This window comes from Lithobates pipiens, unplaced genomic scaffold (genome assembly GCF_037356315.1).
Source record: "Lithobates pipiens isolate NorthernLeopardFrog02 unplaced genomic scaffold, aLitPip1_a1.2 Scaffold_19, whole genome shotgun sequence".
NCBI classification, from domain to species: Eukaryota; Metazoa; Chordata; class Amphibia; order Anura; family Ranidae; genus Lithobates; species Lithobates pipiens.
Window position 1 is genome coordinate 449,930,068 of NW_027507764.1, and position 18,952 is coordinate 449,949,019.

Sequence of the window (18,952 nt, forward strand, 5' to 3'; positions counted from 1 at the left end):
GTGAGAAGCTTTTAGCTGCTTGGATCACTTTTTCCTGCTAGGGAATTCCCGGCTGAAGAAAATGGTACCAGGATCATGGTTGTAGCCTCAAACATGTTCCCAGTTTAACCACCCCAATACTAGGTTGTATATATATACTTAGGGCTGTATTGAGGGGTGGTTAAGGTGGAACTCCAGTGTTTTATTTTGAAATTATTAAAATGTATGTCCAATCCAAAAAACATTTTAGTAGTAAAAACCTAGCAGAGATTCTAATCCTTCCCTACTCTATCCAAAACTGGAAATATAATTTTGTCTGTACATAATTTAAGATCGAGTTTTACATCTATATTATATGTTACATATACAAATGTTCCAAACATACGATGCGGTAAAAAACTATAGGAAGGCAGATCTGAAGGCATGTTGAACTAATGCAGGATAAGCAGACCACTTTGCAGTGCTTAGGCTAATAATTGGACATTCTCAGGTCTGCGAGGAGATGAGGAAAAAAAGGGGGTGGGAAGGAGAGGAGAGAAGAAAAAGGTGGAAGAGAGGCGACACACAAAATAAATGGAGGGAGGGGGCGGATGGGGTGTCGTACAAAAGAGGAATATCGCAGTATAAGTAAAGCCTCTCAGTAGTATAATCTCCCCTTAAGTGGGTGAACCTGATCCACAGGAGTCTATCCAGGTGGACCATATCTTATGAAACATCTTGGGGGAGTTCCTACTTCCGTAGGTTAACTTATACATTGGTAAAGTGGAACGCCATGAAGCCAGAGTGGGGGGGGGGGGTTTGGTGAGGTTACTTCCAATTTAAAAGAATCTCTCTGTGCGGTCAAAAGGTAGCAAAAATAATAAAATAGCTTAACATGATGAGCCAAATCCATTCTATCCAAAATTCCCAACGGAATAACACAGCCTATTAAGGTCAGCCACCACCAACACCCAGAAAAGTTTAATGGAGGGGCATGTCCATATTGTGTGTATAAAGGAGACTATGGAGGAATAACAATGTGTACAAGATGGATCAGTCGATTTGAAAATAGTAGCTAGTCATTTTGGGTTGAATAGGCTGTATGGAGATACTATAATTGTATAAACCGATCTCAAGCAGAGATCACATGTGACATATTGGCTAGTGCAAATGTTCAATTTTTCCTCATCCAAGTCCTGCAGGTCAGCATTCTGTTTCCAATAGGTACAATTGAGTTAGATGTATAAGCTAGGGAGAGCCTAAGATATAGTGAAGATAAGGTTTCCCTAATGCACTCAAGGTGAGTAGCCACTCGATAGGGTCAGACTCCAAGGTAATGGGAGGGGGAAATTGCAGCTGGACCACATGTCCTAACTGAAGATACCTAAAGAACATACTATTATGGAGGTTATACTCTATTTGGCCTTGAGGTCAGAAAATCCCTTTAGTCTTCCTTCTGACATAATGTGCTTCAGACCAACTACTCCTTGGACTGCATAGATGAGGTAGGATGGGATTACCTCACAGGGGTATATGATGTAAAAGGTCAGAGAAGGATATTGAGCCCTAGTATTATGCTGCATTACAAGAGTAGTCCTTATTGGCCAGTAACTGATGATTTAGATTAAGGGCCCCTAAAGACTAGGTTACTTAGGTACCATTTGACCCTAAGTGGACTGCCTGCAGAGTAAAGCCCCATACACATTTTTGTCTTCAGATTTACCAAAACCATATAATCTGAGGTCAAACCTTAGGAGTTTCAATTTGTATGCAATCAGGCAGGCCCTTGCACTACATGGTTTTGGTAAATTTGAAGACAAAAATCTGTAGAAAATCGAATAGTGTGTATGGGGCTTACCTGCAGGGTTATATTTGGGTTGTTAAAACCACTAGCAGTCCATTGCCAGTACTGCTACCCAATAGTAGAGTTGAAAATTAGGAAGGGATAATCCCCCTTGTGACAAAGGAATTTGCAATGACGATTTAGCAAGACGTTCCCAGCCCATGCAAATTGGAGGACTATACTATCCAATTTTTACAGAAATTTTGGTAAATAAACCATCTTGATAATGTTAACCTTGCTGACTGGGGTGAGGGAAAGTGTTTTCCAGGACGCATATCTCTGGGAAAATAGCTTAAGTAAGGGAGATAGGTTTAGTTGCCAGGGAACTACCCATTTGTATCCCAAAATATTTAAACTTGTCCACCCAGCACAGTAGGGTATGCTTTACTGGTTTGAAGTACTGAGCAGGAAGATTGGAAATTTCTCCCAATTAACTCTTATTTGAGAGAAGGTGCTAAACTTGTCAATTATCTGTAAAGCAGCCCTAAGTGAGTAAGACGTGTCTCTAAGATATAGGAGCACATTGTCGGCATACAAGGACAATTTGTCTTCAATTCCACCCACCTCAATCCCCTTCACTGATTCTGTAGCACAATGTTGAACGGTCAGAGGCACCAGAGCAAGAGTAAGGGCAAGAGCCCGAGGAAAAGGGGATAGCCCTGTCTCGCCCCCCTAGATTGAGGAAAGGGAGCAGAAATTAGTTGTTGATACATACTTCGGCTGTAGGGGCCGAGTAGAGCATATGCAGCCAGGCAATAAAATGGGGACCAAAGCCAAATTTAAGAAGGACAGCCCAGAGGTAGGTGCATGCAATGCTTTTTCGGCTGTCTGAAATTGCCACAAGTATATGAGGAAAATCTGTGGATGTTGACGTCCATCCCCCTTCCTGTCATGAACCTGGGCTGATCTGAATGTACCAAGGGCGTTATAACCACATTTAAGTGGTTAGACAAACATTTTGTCCAAATTTTTGGCATCCACATTGAGGAGTGATAATGGCTAGTATACGTCTGGATTTTTGCCAGGCTTAGGGATCACCATAGTCTTGAGGGCAGCAGAGTGTTAGAGTCATTGGGGGTTATTTACTAAAGGAAAATCCACTTTGCACTACAAGTGCACTTGAAAGTAAAGTCACTAGATCCAAGGGGGACATGCAAGGAAAATAAACAGCATTTTAGCTTGCACATGATAGGATAATAAAATCGTCAGAGCTTCCACTCATTTTAGATCTACCCCTTAGATTTAGAACGACTGCACTTCCAAGTGGATTTGCCTTTTGTAAATAACCCCCATTGTCTTACAGAGGAAGTGAGTGGGGTCTAGGAGCCAACTGATTCGAGAATTTTTGGAAAATTCAGTTGGGAGTCCATTCGGTCCAGGCGTCCTCCCAGGTTGGAGAATGGAGGTGGCTATTCGAATATCTTTTAGTGTAATGGGGGCATCCGTCAATCATGTGAGATCTACAGGCACTAGATAAGCAAGCATGTCCCCCTCTACATAGATCACCCGAGTGCTGTAAAGACTCCTATAGTAGGAAGCAAAGCTGTCATTAATCAGATGTGATCTGTAACGACTTCACCATCAATAGCCAAAATCCTGTGGATCGCAACAGAGGCAAGGTGTTCCATAGCCAGCCACGCCAGCAACCTCCCATTCTTTACCTTGTTCAAAAATCATTTTGGATTGATGAAGCAGTTGGGTTTTAGTTGTGGAGGTACAAAGGAGCATTATCTCTTTAAGGGCTATGTGTACGGATGAATAAGTAAGGGGCCCTGAGGCTATGTATAGGCAAGTTCTGAAGTCTCATCCTACACTCCACTCTATTTTGGGCTCTTAAATATTTCCTGACCCCACCTACAATGGAATAGAAGTACCCTCTTGTAAAAGCTTTAAAAGCATCCTAGGCTGTGTGTGTATTAAGACCTTAGTATTCAGACATATCAACCCATGGGTCAGCTATTTAAAATCTAGACAATTTCTATAAGTCAGCAGATGGCACCTCAATGTGAAATGGGTCTAACAAAGGGGGTGAATACATACGCACATGCCAATTATCAATTTTTTTTTTCTGCAAAATAGTTTTATGTATATATTTTTCTAATTTTACTTCACCAGCTTAGACTATTGTCTTCTGATCCATCACATATAATGCAGATTAAAAAAACATTGAACTAAGGGCTGTAATGTAACAAAATAGGTAAAACGCCAAGGGGGTGAATACTTTTGCAAGGCACTGTACATGCATGCTTTGTTTAGGTTTAATGTGCCTGTTTGAGAAGTAGGCCCTCCCTACTTAGACTATGCTGTGTACATATATTTATGTTCTTTATGCTGCCAGTCGTAGCTTCTGCGTAGGTGGACTAGGTGCGTTTATACTACTGTATACTTTTCATATACCTTCAAGAACGATTATTGAACAAGAAAAACATCCCCTAGCATTTCTGTCCGTGCCATCTTGAGTAAGGGCAGATGATTCATGAAGCATTTACTTCCTGTAATCCATCTGTCCTTAGCTCAGGCATGCAGACAGGAAGGTGTGCTTAGCTGAGTAAACACTGCCTCTCGTTTTGAAGACTTCTGGGAAGTATGACATAATTTGCCTAGGCCTGGAAACCAAGAATTAACTAAAGAAATAAAAATAAATAAAGTTTAAAATAAGTAAATATGATCCACTTTTCTAACTATTTACTAATGCTAGCAGCATGATTAACAATAGTCAATGTTGATTGAGAGAGTGAAGTCCTGCTTTAAATACCAGCTTAGAAGGGTTCATCCATCTGCAAACATTGGCGATGCATGACACCTCAACCCAAACCATTAGATCAGAGTGGAATATACCGTCTGGCGGTCTGCATATATTTAGCACACACAAAGCACCCGGTATTTTGCTATTTATGTTTGATTTTCCATTTACTAGGATTATGCTGTGTGTAGAATGGAATCCAGTGGCAGAGATGTGCCTTTACCCGGATGATCTGAGTGAAGAAAGTAGAATATTGTGTCTCTGCTCCAGAGCTTTTGTTAAGTAAGTCCCAATGTACAGATTTATTCTTTCATTATACTCATTTTAATATACACCCAGTCAGCCAAAACTACAATGCTGTTATTTAATAAACGCTAGAAGTAAGAGAGAACACAAATGGTTGTTACCTTTTGCCTTTACATGTTTATAGAAACAAAATACTGTTGCCACCAGGTAGATCGACTTTTTAATCCACTATAGCAGAGGCGGTCAAGAGTTTCTGGACCTTGCCTGGTCTTGCACCTCAAGTACAAAAATCAAGAAAGAGGTCCACAGTGCTTACTGTTGATCTGAGATTTGTTAATCTGATGGAAGGCTCTAGCAACACGTCACACGAAAGCCTTAACTTGTTTTGTACTGATGGTTTTTATTCATACGTTCAACTTAATGAGTAAGCAAAGCACCTGAAGGCTTTCTTGTGATGTTGTATTGCTAGTACCTACCATATGGTAATAACTCTTTGATCTGCAGCAAGGAACATGGACCTTTGGTCATTTATTCTGTGCTGATTTCACTACAGGAGGGTCTTTCCTGTTAACTCACAGTGAGGTTTTGCTCACTGTACTTGTGGCTATTGGGGGGACATTTGAATATGGGCTGAAGCACTGTAAATGTGACATGGGTCTACAAAGGATTAGAGAGCCCTGTATACGGTGGGGACACTATACATGGTGACTGTAGAAGTTTGGCTGCATAATCATAGAAAGTGAGAGATGACGGTTCAGAAGAGCACTGCTATGTCATGTTGTGGGACTATTGTAATTACTGGTCTTATACATTGCTTCTGTCATTCTTTGCTAACAAATGTCTCTTCTCTTTTTATTTCTAGTGATCGACATTTGTACTATTTAGGTCTAAGGGGAGTTTATAGAACTAAAAAGAATAATGAAAGAGGTAATGTGAGTGTGTGAGATCCTCTATATTTGCATCTGTTCCTCTATGTTTGCTTTATCATGTTAAACTGTACTTATAGTCACTGACTGTGGAAAACTGCTGATTGATTTAGCAGTAATCTCCAGTGCCTGCACCTAAGGACACTTAGTCTTCTAAGAATATACAAACCCATGTATATTGTGCTCCTTTAGGTAGACATATTTTATTATTATTTTGCTTTTATTTATTTTTTTAAATAGTTCCTTTAATTTTTTCTTTTTTTATCTTTTTTTTTTTTTGTTTTTTTTATTGTTATCTCAGGAAATGTAAATATCCCCATATGATGGCAATAGGTAGTGACAGGAAGTCAGGTACTTTTTTTTTAAATAAAAAAAATGGGGTCTATTAGACCCTAGATCTCTCCTCTGCCCACAAAGCATCTGACCACACCAAAATCTTATTTCTCACCATCTTGGAATCCTGCAGGTGTTGACTTTCTCCCATCTCCTGACTGCATCTCTGGAGCTCAGCCACAGTGATCTCTGGGTTCTTGTTTACCTCTCACGCCAAGGCTCTTCTACTCGATAGCTCAGTTTGGCCAGACGGCCAGCTCTAGGAAGGGTTCTGGTCATCCCAAACGTCTTCCATTTAAGGAATATGGAGGCCATAAGTGCAGCAGACATTTTTTTTTGTAACCTTTTGTGCCTTGCCACAATTCTGTCTCTGAGCTCTTCAGGCAGTTCCTTTGACCTCATAATTCTCATTTGCTCTGACATGCACTGTGAGCTATAAGGTCTTATATAGACAGGTGTGTGGCTTCCCTAATCAAGTCCAATCAGTATAATCGAACAGAGCTGGACTCAAATGAAGGTGTAGAACCATCTCAAGGATGATCAGAAGAAATGGACAGCACCTGAGTTAAATATGAGTGTCACAGCAAAGGGTCTGAATACTTAGGACCATGTGATATTTCAGTTTTTCTTTTTTAATAAATCTGCAAAAATGTCAACAATTCTGTGTTTTTCTGTCAATATGGGGTGCTGTGTGTACATTTATGAGGAAAAATGAACTTAATTGATTTTAGCAAATGGCTGCAATATAACAGAGTGAAAAAATGAAGGGGGTCTGAATACTTTTCGTTCCCCCGGAAAACCCTCTCTCTTTTTTTTTTTTAATGGTGTACCTACTAAGCAAATGACAATTAACAATAAAACAAAGTAATATTACAGTATAACAGTAAGGCATACCATACCTGCAAAGCAAACACAATAAAACATAGTAAAAAAATTACAGTTCTAAAATACAGTAACAATAGAGAGAGAAGCAAAATAAAACCACAACTATTTTTGGCTTTTTTTTCCCCCACTTTTATATAAATTGTAAACGTTCCAGATTAGGGTCTCTCAAAATGTGATGGCCATCTCATCTTTTTGAGACCCTGTGTAAATGTGCCCTAGGACTGTGCAATGCTGTACCCTACGATAATACTCCACTAGTGTGTGGTAGCGTTCGAAACATTCACCAATGCAAAGACCAGGTTGGTCGGGACAGAAGGGGACAATAAAAACGGGTGTCACGCAGATATCCGTGATCCATGTTTTCTGCAGACACGACATCGTCTATGGGGATTTCTTTGGTAGGGGTACCAGGGAGGACATACCAAAAATGCCTCTAATGCAGCCGGCTCTCTGCATTTGGATTGGGAAGTTGGGCCACAGCACCGTCTGGAAACAGAAGAGCTGTGATGATCTCTTCCTGGAATTTAGGAAGGATCCAGTTCGTCCTGAAGCTTTGTGTAGCACATAAGCATTCGGCAGAACCAGTTGAAATAAATATACAGACACTTTTTATACCAGCGTCTGGCCTTACGGGCAGTTAGGTATGACACCAACAACTGGTCTTTGAGTATATGTATAGTCTGTTGCCCTGTCACGGAGCTTATACATCTTGACCCCATATCTGGTACGCTTGCTGGGAAGATACTGTTTGAATGACAAGCGGCCAGAAAACGTAATCAGGGACTCATCAACACAGACAACTTGATCGAGAGTAAACAAGGCTGTAAACTGCTGGTTGAAGTACTTTACGAGGGACCGAATTTTGTAGGGCCAATCCTATTCAGGGTCACCCCAAGGATGACAGAGTTCATTGTCATTGAAATACATGAACCACAAGATCTGCTCGTATCGTGTCATGGAGGCAGAGAACAAAGGCATATGGAGAATTGGGTCAGTGGACTAAGATGACCGCAGCTCACTTTTTTTTTTATGCCCATGAGGAGGGATAAGCCCAGGAAGGTCTTAAATTTAGAGACCGTAATAGGTCTCCAATCTCTAGGCAACGGTCAACTGTGTATTAGCGGGACTCACCACATCACCCAGTGTTACTGCAATGCTGCATGTATGACCAGGATGTACTTACTAGGTTGCTGGTGCTTGCCAGTTCACCAGAAGGGTGACATTGATTGATATTGCACTTGGGTGGGCTGGGTGGAGGGGCTATACACAGGTGCTATGGGGATCAGCCCAGATACCTGCTAACGCTGTGTTTTTGGGAACCCTAAACTATTGGGGATGCTAATACAGTTCTGATCAGATCAAAGATATCGATTCGTTCAGACACTATACTATTAAGGGAAATGTATGGTGCATACGTGGGTGTTAGCGCTACTGCCACTAATCTGACGCTGCCTGGGACAACACAGACCCTAACTGGCTCTAAAACTGATATCACCCGCTGGGTGATCAGGGGGTTAAGCCCTGATGCTAAAAAAAAAAAAAAAAAACTAACCAGCATCACCTGTGACACTAATATGGCAATCCCTGGTGACGGGGTGATCAAGGGGTTAAAACCTTTATTAGAGGGGTCCCTAGACCTATCTGGGCCTACTACTAAGTACACTAATGGTGATTAGTGTCACAAATGACACCAGTACAGTAATCAAAGAAAAATATGAACACTGCACTGGGTGACACAGTGAAGGGGTTAACTGGTGGGGGGAGGGAATTGGGGGGTGAAATGTGTGCCTATGTGTACCGTCAGTGTAGTGTTGGTGCAACTCACGTTTGAATGTCCCCTCTCGTCTCTCTGGAACGGAATTCCAGAGAGGGAGATGACATCACTTCCCCTGCCTTTGTTTACACTTACAGGCAGGGGAAGCATTTCATTAGTCAGAATCGATCAGCAGGTCCAGGCCAGAAATCATTGGCCCGGGCCTGGAGACTGATCGGTTCTGAAAAGGAATCCGATCGTCGCGGCCACGCACCCAACATTCGGTAACGTTTCGCCCACCTGTGCCATTCTGCCGCAGTAAAACTGCCGCCGCTGGTCGGGAACCGGTTAATAGGTGATTAAACAGTACTGACTGGCATATTCAAGGCTTTGGATATCTTTCTATATCCTTTTCCATCTTTGTAACATTTCATTACCTTGTTAAGCAGGTCTTTTGACTGCCTCATGGCTCAGTGTCTAGCCTGCTTAGTGCATCCATGTGAGAGCTAACAAACTCATTGACTATTTAGACACTAATTGTGGTTTTAAAAGCCACAAATGTGGGAAATGAACCTGTAATAGCCATTTTAACCTGTGTGTGCCACCTTCTGTGTCTGTACCAAGACCAAACATTACAGGATATGTAAACCTTTTATCAGGGCCATTTGGGTGATTTCTGTTGTTATGATTTAAAATGGATCCCAAAAACTATGTGATAATAAATGGCTTCATGTGATTGCTATCCTTAACCACTTTCGGACCACCCGCCATCGTTTTCTGTCGCTATTTTGAAGAGGAATATTGTTGTAGCTAGCTGCCATAACCCCAGTATCCTCTTCTTCATCGGGTGGGCCGCTTTCTGATAAAAGTGGTCTCTGCGGCAGATTCGCTGCAAGCTCACTTTTATCGGTGGAGGGAGGTTTCCCCGCTTACCGGAGCCATCGTTGGTGGCGAAGGCAATCGGATCTGCTCTCCTGTTAGGCATGGAGATGAGAGAGGGGAAGATGGCCCCCACTCACCTCCATATCATTGCAGGGAGGAAGCGACGTCAAAACTTCACTTCTGCCCATAGCTCTTAAAGGGACATTTTTATTTATTTTTTTGAAATTACATTTTTTTTTTTTTTTTTTTTTTTTTAGTTTCTTTATTGCATTTTAGTGTAAATATGAGATCTGAGGTCTTTTTGAGGTCCTGTCATGCTTTTTAGCTATTACAAGGGATGTTTACATTCATGGTAATAGGAATAAAAGTGGCATTTTTTTTTTAAAGAACAGTGTAAAAATAAAAGGTAAAATAACATGACATCCATCGCTCCATAGAGCTGTATGGAGCGACCGCTCAGACCCGCCTAAAAAACTGACCGGCGGATCTGAATGGTCCACACATGTGAAAGGGGCCTTAAGCTATATTAAAGCCATGCAGGGCTTTGATACTACCACAATGTCAAACTTCTCCTTCAAAAGCAGAAGATTCTAGCTCATCCATTTTGTTTGCCAGGCTTCTAGCATTTGTGTAATTACCACTTAATTTTGAACTGCCATTGCAGTGTGATTTATTGAGCCAGTACCAGACCGTGTTTTTAGGTGCCATTAACACGAATGGCATCTGAAATGTGCATTGTGTTATTTGTCATTTTAGGAGAGCGTTTTGAAATCACGGGGAGAATCTTGGCGATTTTGCTCGAGATTCAAAATGGCCAGGTGTGAATGCAGCCCACTATCCCCTTTCTTATGTTTTATTGAGTATAAGACCATTTTAAATCCATGATAACCTTTTTTCCTTTATAAAGACAATCATCCTGCTTTCAAGAATAAAAACTTTAATTCTATGTCTAGTATCCACTGCTGTAAACTCATAAGATACCCAGGTGTCAGTTATTGTGATGGAAGCCAATGTCCCACTGCCTTTTAAATGAGTTCCCTCTATGATTTAAACTTCTCAGTCTGTCACTTGCACATTCAGAAATGCCTGCAGGTCTGTTGGTTTTGGATTCAACTGCTTCTTTGTTATGCAGGCTGTTTGCACAGAATGCTTTAGTATCTTGAAAATAACATGTTGCTGGATCTTGGAATGACTATTTTAAATTCATGAGCCGTAAATCTTAAGATTTACTTTGTATGTTTTGTGTGCACTGCATTCCTAATTACAGCATAACTTCATCTTTATAGAGCAGTATGGGCATGCTTTTGTGTTTGTGTATCTATAGGCAAAACTTTTTTGTTCTTGGCTCTCTCTGCAGCAGCTGAAAGCCAATGGGAGAGAGAGGAGATGAAGACATCTTTCAGCTGCTGCAGAGAGACCCTCCATACAGGAGAACCCGGTGGTGTACCCCCTTATCCACGGCCCTGGTTGTAGATGACCATAAACATTTGGTTTCACCATCACTGTGTATTCCAGTGACGTTTGTCACTAGGACAAATAAAAAGCATGAAGCCTTCAAGCAGGTGAAGAAATGGCAAATCAGGACTGACAAAGGTTCTAACCCTGCTGTGCTATATCTATAGCCATAAAACCTTTTGATGAGATATCCTTTAAAGAGGAAGTAAACCCTGATGAGTTTACTTCCTCTTTCATTCCCTGCAAAGGTAAAGCATAATGGACTACTATGCATCGCATCCCATAGTAGTCCATTATGTGTCACTTACCTGACACAGGAGCCAGCGATGTCACCGCTGTCCCCTGTAGTCCGGCGCATCCATCTTCTCAGTGCGCCAGTGTCTACAGCGCATGCGCTGTAGACAGCAGTGCCTGTCTTTCGGCAAATATCTCCTAAACCGTGTAGGTTTAGGAGATATTTATTGGACCTACAGGTAAGCCTTAATCTAGGCTTACCTGTAGGTCAAAGTGTGTTGTAAGGGTTTACAACCACTTTAAATACCCTTTTTTTAAATGGAAAAAAACATTTTTTGAATACACTATATAATACACTTTTTTTTTTTATGATGAAAGCGTAGTGTAGTCTAATAAAGAAATTGAACCATTAACATCAGTTGGCACTTCTCATTTGAGCTTTCAGTATAGTTTGATTGTCAGCCATATGCCTAGATTGTATTGGTATTGAGGGTGAAAGTTATTCTGTGCATTTGGATTGTGGAAGGAAAAAGTTCAGACACAGGTAGGACATACAAATTCTATGCAGGTAGCATATTACTGGTGGAAACCAATACCACAAGGCTGCATACAGCGATAAACACATGGCTTCCATGCCTTCTGTAGACCGCATCCCCCCTTCTCTTTCCTGTTCCTGTACTTGGAAAAATATGTAGGCTGCTGACCCCCTTCTGGAAATGTATTGCTTTTGTGTAAAGGCTAATTGTCTGACTACATCTAACTTTAGTACTTTGAGTGGGAAAAGGAAAAGGTTCAACAAGCCGCACATCACTGCAGGACCCTGTAGGTGTTTGTGACCGCCTGAGCCTGGGCTCTAGCCAAGCCATGTGCGGCTTGTAGGACCTTTTCATATATGTAATGCTGGAGCTGCAATGAGCTCCATCCTTGCCTCCTCTCCTAGCAGCATATCATAGGAGAGGACTCGGCTGGATTCTTGAGTGACACCCACCATTCAGTTTTTGGTCACGTTTAGTACTTTGAGTAACAGACTTGACTAAGCATTCCACAAGTGATATTCTTGATATGCGTACCGTATTTGCCGGTGTATAAGGCGACCCGGCATATAAGACGACCCCCTAATCTTACAGGACAAAAATGCTTTTAAATCTGTACTTATCCGTATAAGACGACCCGGCTTTCGAGGCTTCCGAGGCTTCATATTTCTTCCTTCTTCCTGCATTTGCTGGAGCCAATCACGGCGAGCGATGTATTCTATTAATGAATACAAAGCCTGCTTGGATTGGCAGAGGCTGTAACATCATCAGCCCGCGCCGCTCTGACTCTTCAAGCCAATCAGAGCAGGCTACAGAGTAGCCTGCTCGGATTGGCAGAGGTCGTTACTCCAATCCGAGCAGGCTTTGTATTCATTTGAATACATCGCTCACCAGGATTGGCTCAGCGGTATATACTGTATGTAGCCGAAGCTACATACAGTATTACCGAACACCCAGCCGGCATCCGAGGAGCTGACCTGGCGTATAAGACGACCCCTGCTTTTTGGCCAATTTTTTTACGTGTAAAAGGTCGTCTTATACGCCGGAAAATACGGTACTTGTTCTGCATCAATGAGTCATAGTATTGAAATAATTGGATAAATATGATATCCAGATAGCTAGTATTTTTGGAAGGAGAGGGCAGCTAGGTCAGCCCCCATATTTTTTTTCTGTATAAATTTTTAATAGGTGGTGATGTCATTAGCTATTCTTGGTACATTTCTTTTTTTAGACACAACAATGACTGAGATCCAGCAAAAATAAAACTGCAGTAGCAATTGGAGATCTTTTTATACCAGATTATTAAAATGTATCGATCTAACCCCAGATTATGGAGAAGATGAGGAAGATTGCGGAGAGGAAGATTCTTCAGATTTACTGGCAGCATCTGAAACTTCCAAAGCTTCCATTGTGGAAGAAGAATTGGACTCCGAGACTGAACTGATGTTACAAATGGGCCTTCCAGTAAAGTTTGGTGGATCATCATATAAGAAAAACTTTTCGGTAAGATCTTCTGCACCCCAAGATCTTTCCCTGCAAGTTTAAATGGTTGTCAGATATTGACAAAGTGTTAAATAAAATTAGTTTTACCATTACTTTATTAGTGCTATATATATTTGTAGGCAGAATAGTTAGAAAGCAAATAATGGCAATGTGAGATCTAGCTTGCTTCTTACTATATTTGGTGTTGAGAACGTCAATATAAAGAGAACATGTCAGTTTTTTGTGATATTACCAGCATTATAAAAATCACTTGTTACCACATAGCCAGCAGTTCTAGAAACCTCTCTGTTGCTTTATTCTTCGGTGTGTGTAAGGCTTGACTCCATGCCAGGTTTGTAAGTGAAGCTTATTATTGTTCATAGAGTTGGCTCATCCTGCCAAGCAATCCATCTGTGGCACATTCCTCCCAAGGTGGAAGAAAATTCTCAGGGTTTCATTGCATTTACTACACCATTCAGTTTCTTAAAATTACAGCAGAATTCTTCTTTTTAATTTCTGTTTTCTATAAACCAATGATAGCGTCCATAACTTACATCCAAACCCTTAAAAAAAACACCTTAGAGCCCAAACATTATGACCACATTCCAGTAAATTATGAAGTTTGTTTCCCTAGAGACCCACTTGTAATATTGTATGGTTATTAGACTTCTAGGTCTTGATAGTACTTTCATGCTCATTAACAGCTTGACCTCTGGAAGATATAACCCCCTTCATGACCAGTCAATTTTTTTTTTGTGATACGGCACTGCGTTACTTGTTTGGTCATGCAACGCTGTACCCAAATATTTATATCATTTTTCCCCCACATATAAACCTTTCTTTCTTTATTTTTTTACTTATTATACTTACATACTTAAATATGCACTGCCACTGTACTAATGACACTGGCTAGGAAGGGGTTAAACATCTAGGGTGATCAATGGGTTAACTGTGTGCCAAGCCAGGGTTTTACTGTACACTGTGTCCTGCTTTCAATCAGGGAAGTGATGGATTTAAATCCAAATCCTTAGCAGGGACACACAATTCTCCCTCCCCCGCCCCTGTCAGAACGCAGATCTGCTCTGTTAACCTAGGCAGATCTACGCTCTGTGTCTCTGCCTGACAATTGGCGGTGCCGGTGGACATCCAGTGCCCAACACCCACAGATCGGCTTTTGCTGTGAGTAATATTGCAGTTGTGGTTCAGGATGTGTAGACACAAAACAAATTGGCCCAGCGCTCCTGCAGGCACAAAAATACTGAGCATTTCCTTTGGTTTCCAGGAGGATCAATGATAAGGTAGGGGCAATTGATTAAAGTAGACCTGCTTCCTTGCCCTGAATGGGCAAGGCATGGGTTTGCTGTATGGCCTTGCGTACCTACAACCCTTTCAGAAATGTTATTTTATTTAAAGGTAGTTCTCATATATTTGAGATATATATAATTTTTGACATGGCAAAATATACTACACTGCACATCAAACTAATTATAATACTTTCTATTTTATGTGCAAATAAATTGAGAGGATCTAGGCCCCATTCTCAAATTTCTTTTTTCTTTTTTTTTTTATTATTTTACATGGGTTTTGTCTGCTGTTCTCTTCATTACAATTGAAGACGCTGTTTTTGTAAACTGTGTCAAAAATGAACCTAGTAGGTTTCAGGGCCTATGTAGACTTGTGTTGTGGTAATGTGTGGCAATGCATGTTACATGCACTGCATTCAAAATTTGACACAGAGTCTTGCCAGCCCTTTGATTTTTTGTTTTTTTGTGCGTTAACACACCGCAAAACTGTAAACTGTAAATGTTACCATAAGGCAGAACTACACTGCATCTAAACACCAGAAATCAAAAGCACTTTTTAATTCATTCTTAATAATCAAAGCAACCCCCGCACCACAGCACACCGCACTTTAAATACTTGTCAGGAATACTCTTCTCAGACATAATTTATGTCATTTAGGAGCGTTTGCTCTTTATTCACTGTAAGCTGCAGCATCACCTGTACACCTGACTGCTATCAGGTATGTTCTAGATCTGTGGTCACCAAACTGCAGCCCGGTGACCAGATAAAGGCAAGCAAAGGGCCGCATCTGGCCCCGGGCCGCAGTTTGGAGACTTGGGGCACTATTCCTCTTACTGACACTAACTAACTATGGGGGCATATTTCTTGCAACTGGCACCAACAATGAGGCACTATTCCTCCCACTGATACCAATGATGGGGCACTATTCCCCTCACTGAAACCAATGATGGGGACTATTCCTCCCACTAACACCGCCACTCGGGGCACTATTCCTCCTACTGGCACCATCGATGGGGCACTATTTCTTCCAATGACACCAACAATTGGGCTCTATTTCTTCCAATGACACCAACGATGGGGCACTATTTCTTCCAATAAGACAGAAGAAGGGGCACTATTTCTTCCAATGACACCAGTGATGGAGCACTACTCCTCCCATTAACATCACCAATAAAGGCACTGTTCCTCCCACTGACACTAAAGGTGGGGCACACTATTCTTTCCACTGACGCCAATGATGGGACACTATTCCTTCCACTGACACCAATGATGGGGTACTTTCTCTTTTGTTCACTGATTGACACAGCTCCTTATTCTTGACCATCGGGTTGTTACGCCACCTTCAGGAGAGGACTAGGCAGAACATGTTACACATGCACAAAAAAACAGAACTTTCTAGTTCTGCCCAAGTCCCTTCAGTAACAACCCCCCAGCCTGCTTCCTGCAGCTTCAGCTTCAGTTTTTTTCTGCCTAGTGAAGGAGGTGGACCTAGGAACCCTGCGGAACCATCGGTCCAGGGATTTTTTGCAGAAGTTTGCCTTTTGCGCAAGATTAAGATCCTGTGATCTATTATCAACAGCCGGCTGGGTGACAGGCTGGATACTCTTATCCTTGTAGTCTCCTTAGCCTGGTAATCGAGCATGTGCAGACCATAGCTACGTGCTGGGTCAGCCACGACATGCCCCTCAAGCTCCAGGGGTGGTCGGTGAGCGCAACTCTCCGGGGCACACACATGACAAGGCTACTGATGTCTGAGTCACAGTGTGCCGTGGCCAGCAGCCACACCGTACTCTTCAGGAGTGGGTCTGTGATAGAATGTCCCCAGCTCGTCCGGATGGTAAGTACAGCTCTCCTTGCCTCGGCGGGGCTGAGCAGCTGGGCATTCCTTGGGAGGTCGATTCAGGGGTCCCTCTCCTCCCTCTCTTCTCTCCCTGTCCCTAGCTCCCCCCCCCCCCATGGGGGATGCTGCATGGGCTGCTGAGCGGTGTGTGTGTGCCATATTATAGGGATCCCCTGGGGGGTTCTCACCTTGGATGGGGGGCTGCGCTGGGTGTCTGTGTCCCTGGGTGTCTGTTGTCTCCCCGCTGGGTGTCTGGAGGTCTGCACATGCTGATCGCCATAGCGCTGTTCTGCCGCCATTTCCTCTTTCTTTTTTTCACTGTCCCTCTCTGTGTTCAGTTGTTTGGCGGCTATGTTTGGTGTGACACAGTGAGAAGCATGGTCAGGAACCATTTTACTGTAGGTTGACAGCCATTTTCCCTGTGATTGTGTCCTTTATACTGGACGCCCGGCAGCCATTTTGTTGTAGCCCAGCGCTGGTCCCTGAGGCTCAGAACAGCGCGTTTTTTTCACTCAGACACCTGGGAGCTGACACATGACGCAGGTAATACTAGCTGAAGGGGCAGAACTTGGTCAGGGTGGTGAGTCTTGTGGTGGGGGCCCCTCAGCCTGCAGCAGCTAGGAGGGCAGGACAATACAGCTGTCCTAAGTCCCCAACAGGTGGCAGACAGGGTGGGTCAGCATGGCTTCAGAAACTGGTGTTTCTTCCCCTAAACTCCCGGCAAAAGCAACCGGCTTATCTGCAAACAGTGCAGTGCCTTTGGAGACTTTGTCGGCGATCCTTGATACGTTCCTTGCCAGGATGGAGTCGGTGCGTGGGCGCAAAGGTGGTAAAAAGTAGCTCCTGATGCAGACTGGGGGCCCCTGCTCTGTAGTTTCAGATGACGCTGACCAGGACCTATCGGACAGTGAGGATGAGTCCCCGTCTGGATCTGCGTGCGACAAAGCACTAGTTGGAGCACTTATCACAGCTGTGGGTGATACCCTGAAGATTCAGGATACAGCAGATCCCTCTGCTGATGTAGCGGTCCCTTTTGGGTCCCCTAAGCCAGCCCGTGCACCTAAAGGGTCCCAAAAAGTATGGCGGTGCGTTACCCCTTTGAGGAGAGCGTTCTTAAAAAATGGTCGGCTCCTCCGGTCATGAACCCCCATTGTCCAGGTTAAATAAAGTAACCACGATCCTGGTAAAGGGCTCCCCCATGAAAGTTTGCCCCCGCCCATCTCCCGGTTGGGGGGTCGCCTTTGGGAGTTTGTGGGGGGTTACCTTCAGGACCTGCTAAGTCGCGGGTGATAGTACCTGTTCCGGAGTCGGAAAGGAAATCTGTTTGTATCCAAATGGAAGGTGTACGTCCAATGTTGGACCTAAAAGCCCTCAACTGCTTTGTGAAAGTACAGAGGTTCAGAATGGAATCGGTTCGCTCAGTAGTTGCTGCACTCAATCAAGGGGAGTCCCTGGTGTCTTTGGACATCCAGGATGCATACCTGCACATACCCATATGCCTCTGGCATCAGAGGTTTCTGCGATTTGCAGTTGGGGATGCCCACTACCAGTTTGTGGCTCTCCCTTTTGGCTTGGCATCAGCACCCTGAGTCTTTACCAAGGTATTGGCTCCAATTTTAGCATTGTTGCGATAACACGGGATCGCGAATAGGTTATCTAGACGATCTCCTCCTGAGAGCATCTTCCGCCTCAGAACTAAAGGAGGATGCGACGATCACCATGCAAACCCTGTAAGATTTTGGGTGGCTGTTGAACCTAAAAAAAGGTCAGTGCTTATACCAACTCAGCATTTGGAGTACCTAGCCTTACTGCTGGACTGCAAGTGTTTCTCCGTTCAGACAAATTGCAGACTCTCAGTGCAGCGGTAAAACTATTGATGAACCGCAGATGGTCGTCGCTACGCTTCTGCATGCGAGTCCTGGGACTCATAGTGGCCTCCTTCGAGGCAGCACCGTACACCCAGTTTCATACCAGAGTTTTGCAGAAGGAGATCTTGATAAAATGGACAAATCTCCGTTATCCCTGGATCGGCAGATTCAGGTGAGCCAGTCAGTCAGGGACTCCCTGCTCTGGTGGCACTTTGGTCCGTGAAGTCGCTCCTACCTCTACATTGGACAGTGAACACAACTGACGCCAGCCTGACTGGCTGGGAGTCAGTCGACCCAGGGCCTCTGGTTGGGGGAGGAATCCAAGTTGCCAATCAGTGAGCTTGAGCTACGAGCGATCAGGCTATGCCTCTCCACATGGTTGATGAGACTGCAAGGACGTCCGATCAGGATCCAGTCAGACAACGCCACGGCGTTGGCGTATGTCAATCACCAAGGAGGAACAAGAAGCTTGGCTGCAGCATGGGAGGTCGCTCACATACTTCAGTGGGCAGAGCGACATGTACCTGCCCTATCAGCCATTTACATTCCAGGAAAACTGGCAGCCGGACTACCTAAGTCGCCAGATACTGGACCCAGGAGAATGGACACTGCATCCGGAGGTGTTCAGGCTACTGTGCCTGTGGTGGGGCACACCAGATGTGGATC

The 18,952-nt window shown here is 43.3% G+C and overlaps 1 protein-coding gene across 3 annotated transcripts in view; it reads left to right on the forward strand.

The window, feature by feature from the left end:
• Positions 1-18,952, forward strand: part of TGS1 (trimethylguanosine synthase 1) — an 89,145-nt gene that overhangs the window by 19,827 nt on the left and 50,366 nt on the right. For all 3 annotated transcript variants that reach the window (XM_077492707.1, XM_077492706.1, XM_077492708.1), the window contains exons 3-5: positions 4,719-4,826; positions 5,653-5,717; positions 13,119-13,294. In XM_077492707.1, coding sequence (XP_077348833.1) covers positions 4,723-4,826; positions 5,653-5,717; positions 13,119-13,294 — 345 coding nt within the window. In that variant the 5' untranslated portion in view covers positions 4,719-4,722. The remainder of the gene's footprint in view (positions 1-4,718; positions 4,827-5,652; positions 5,718-13,118; positions 13,295-18,952) is intronic.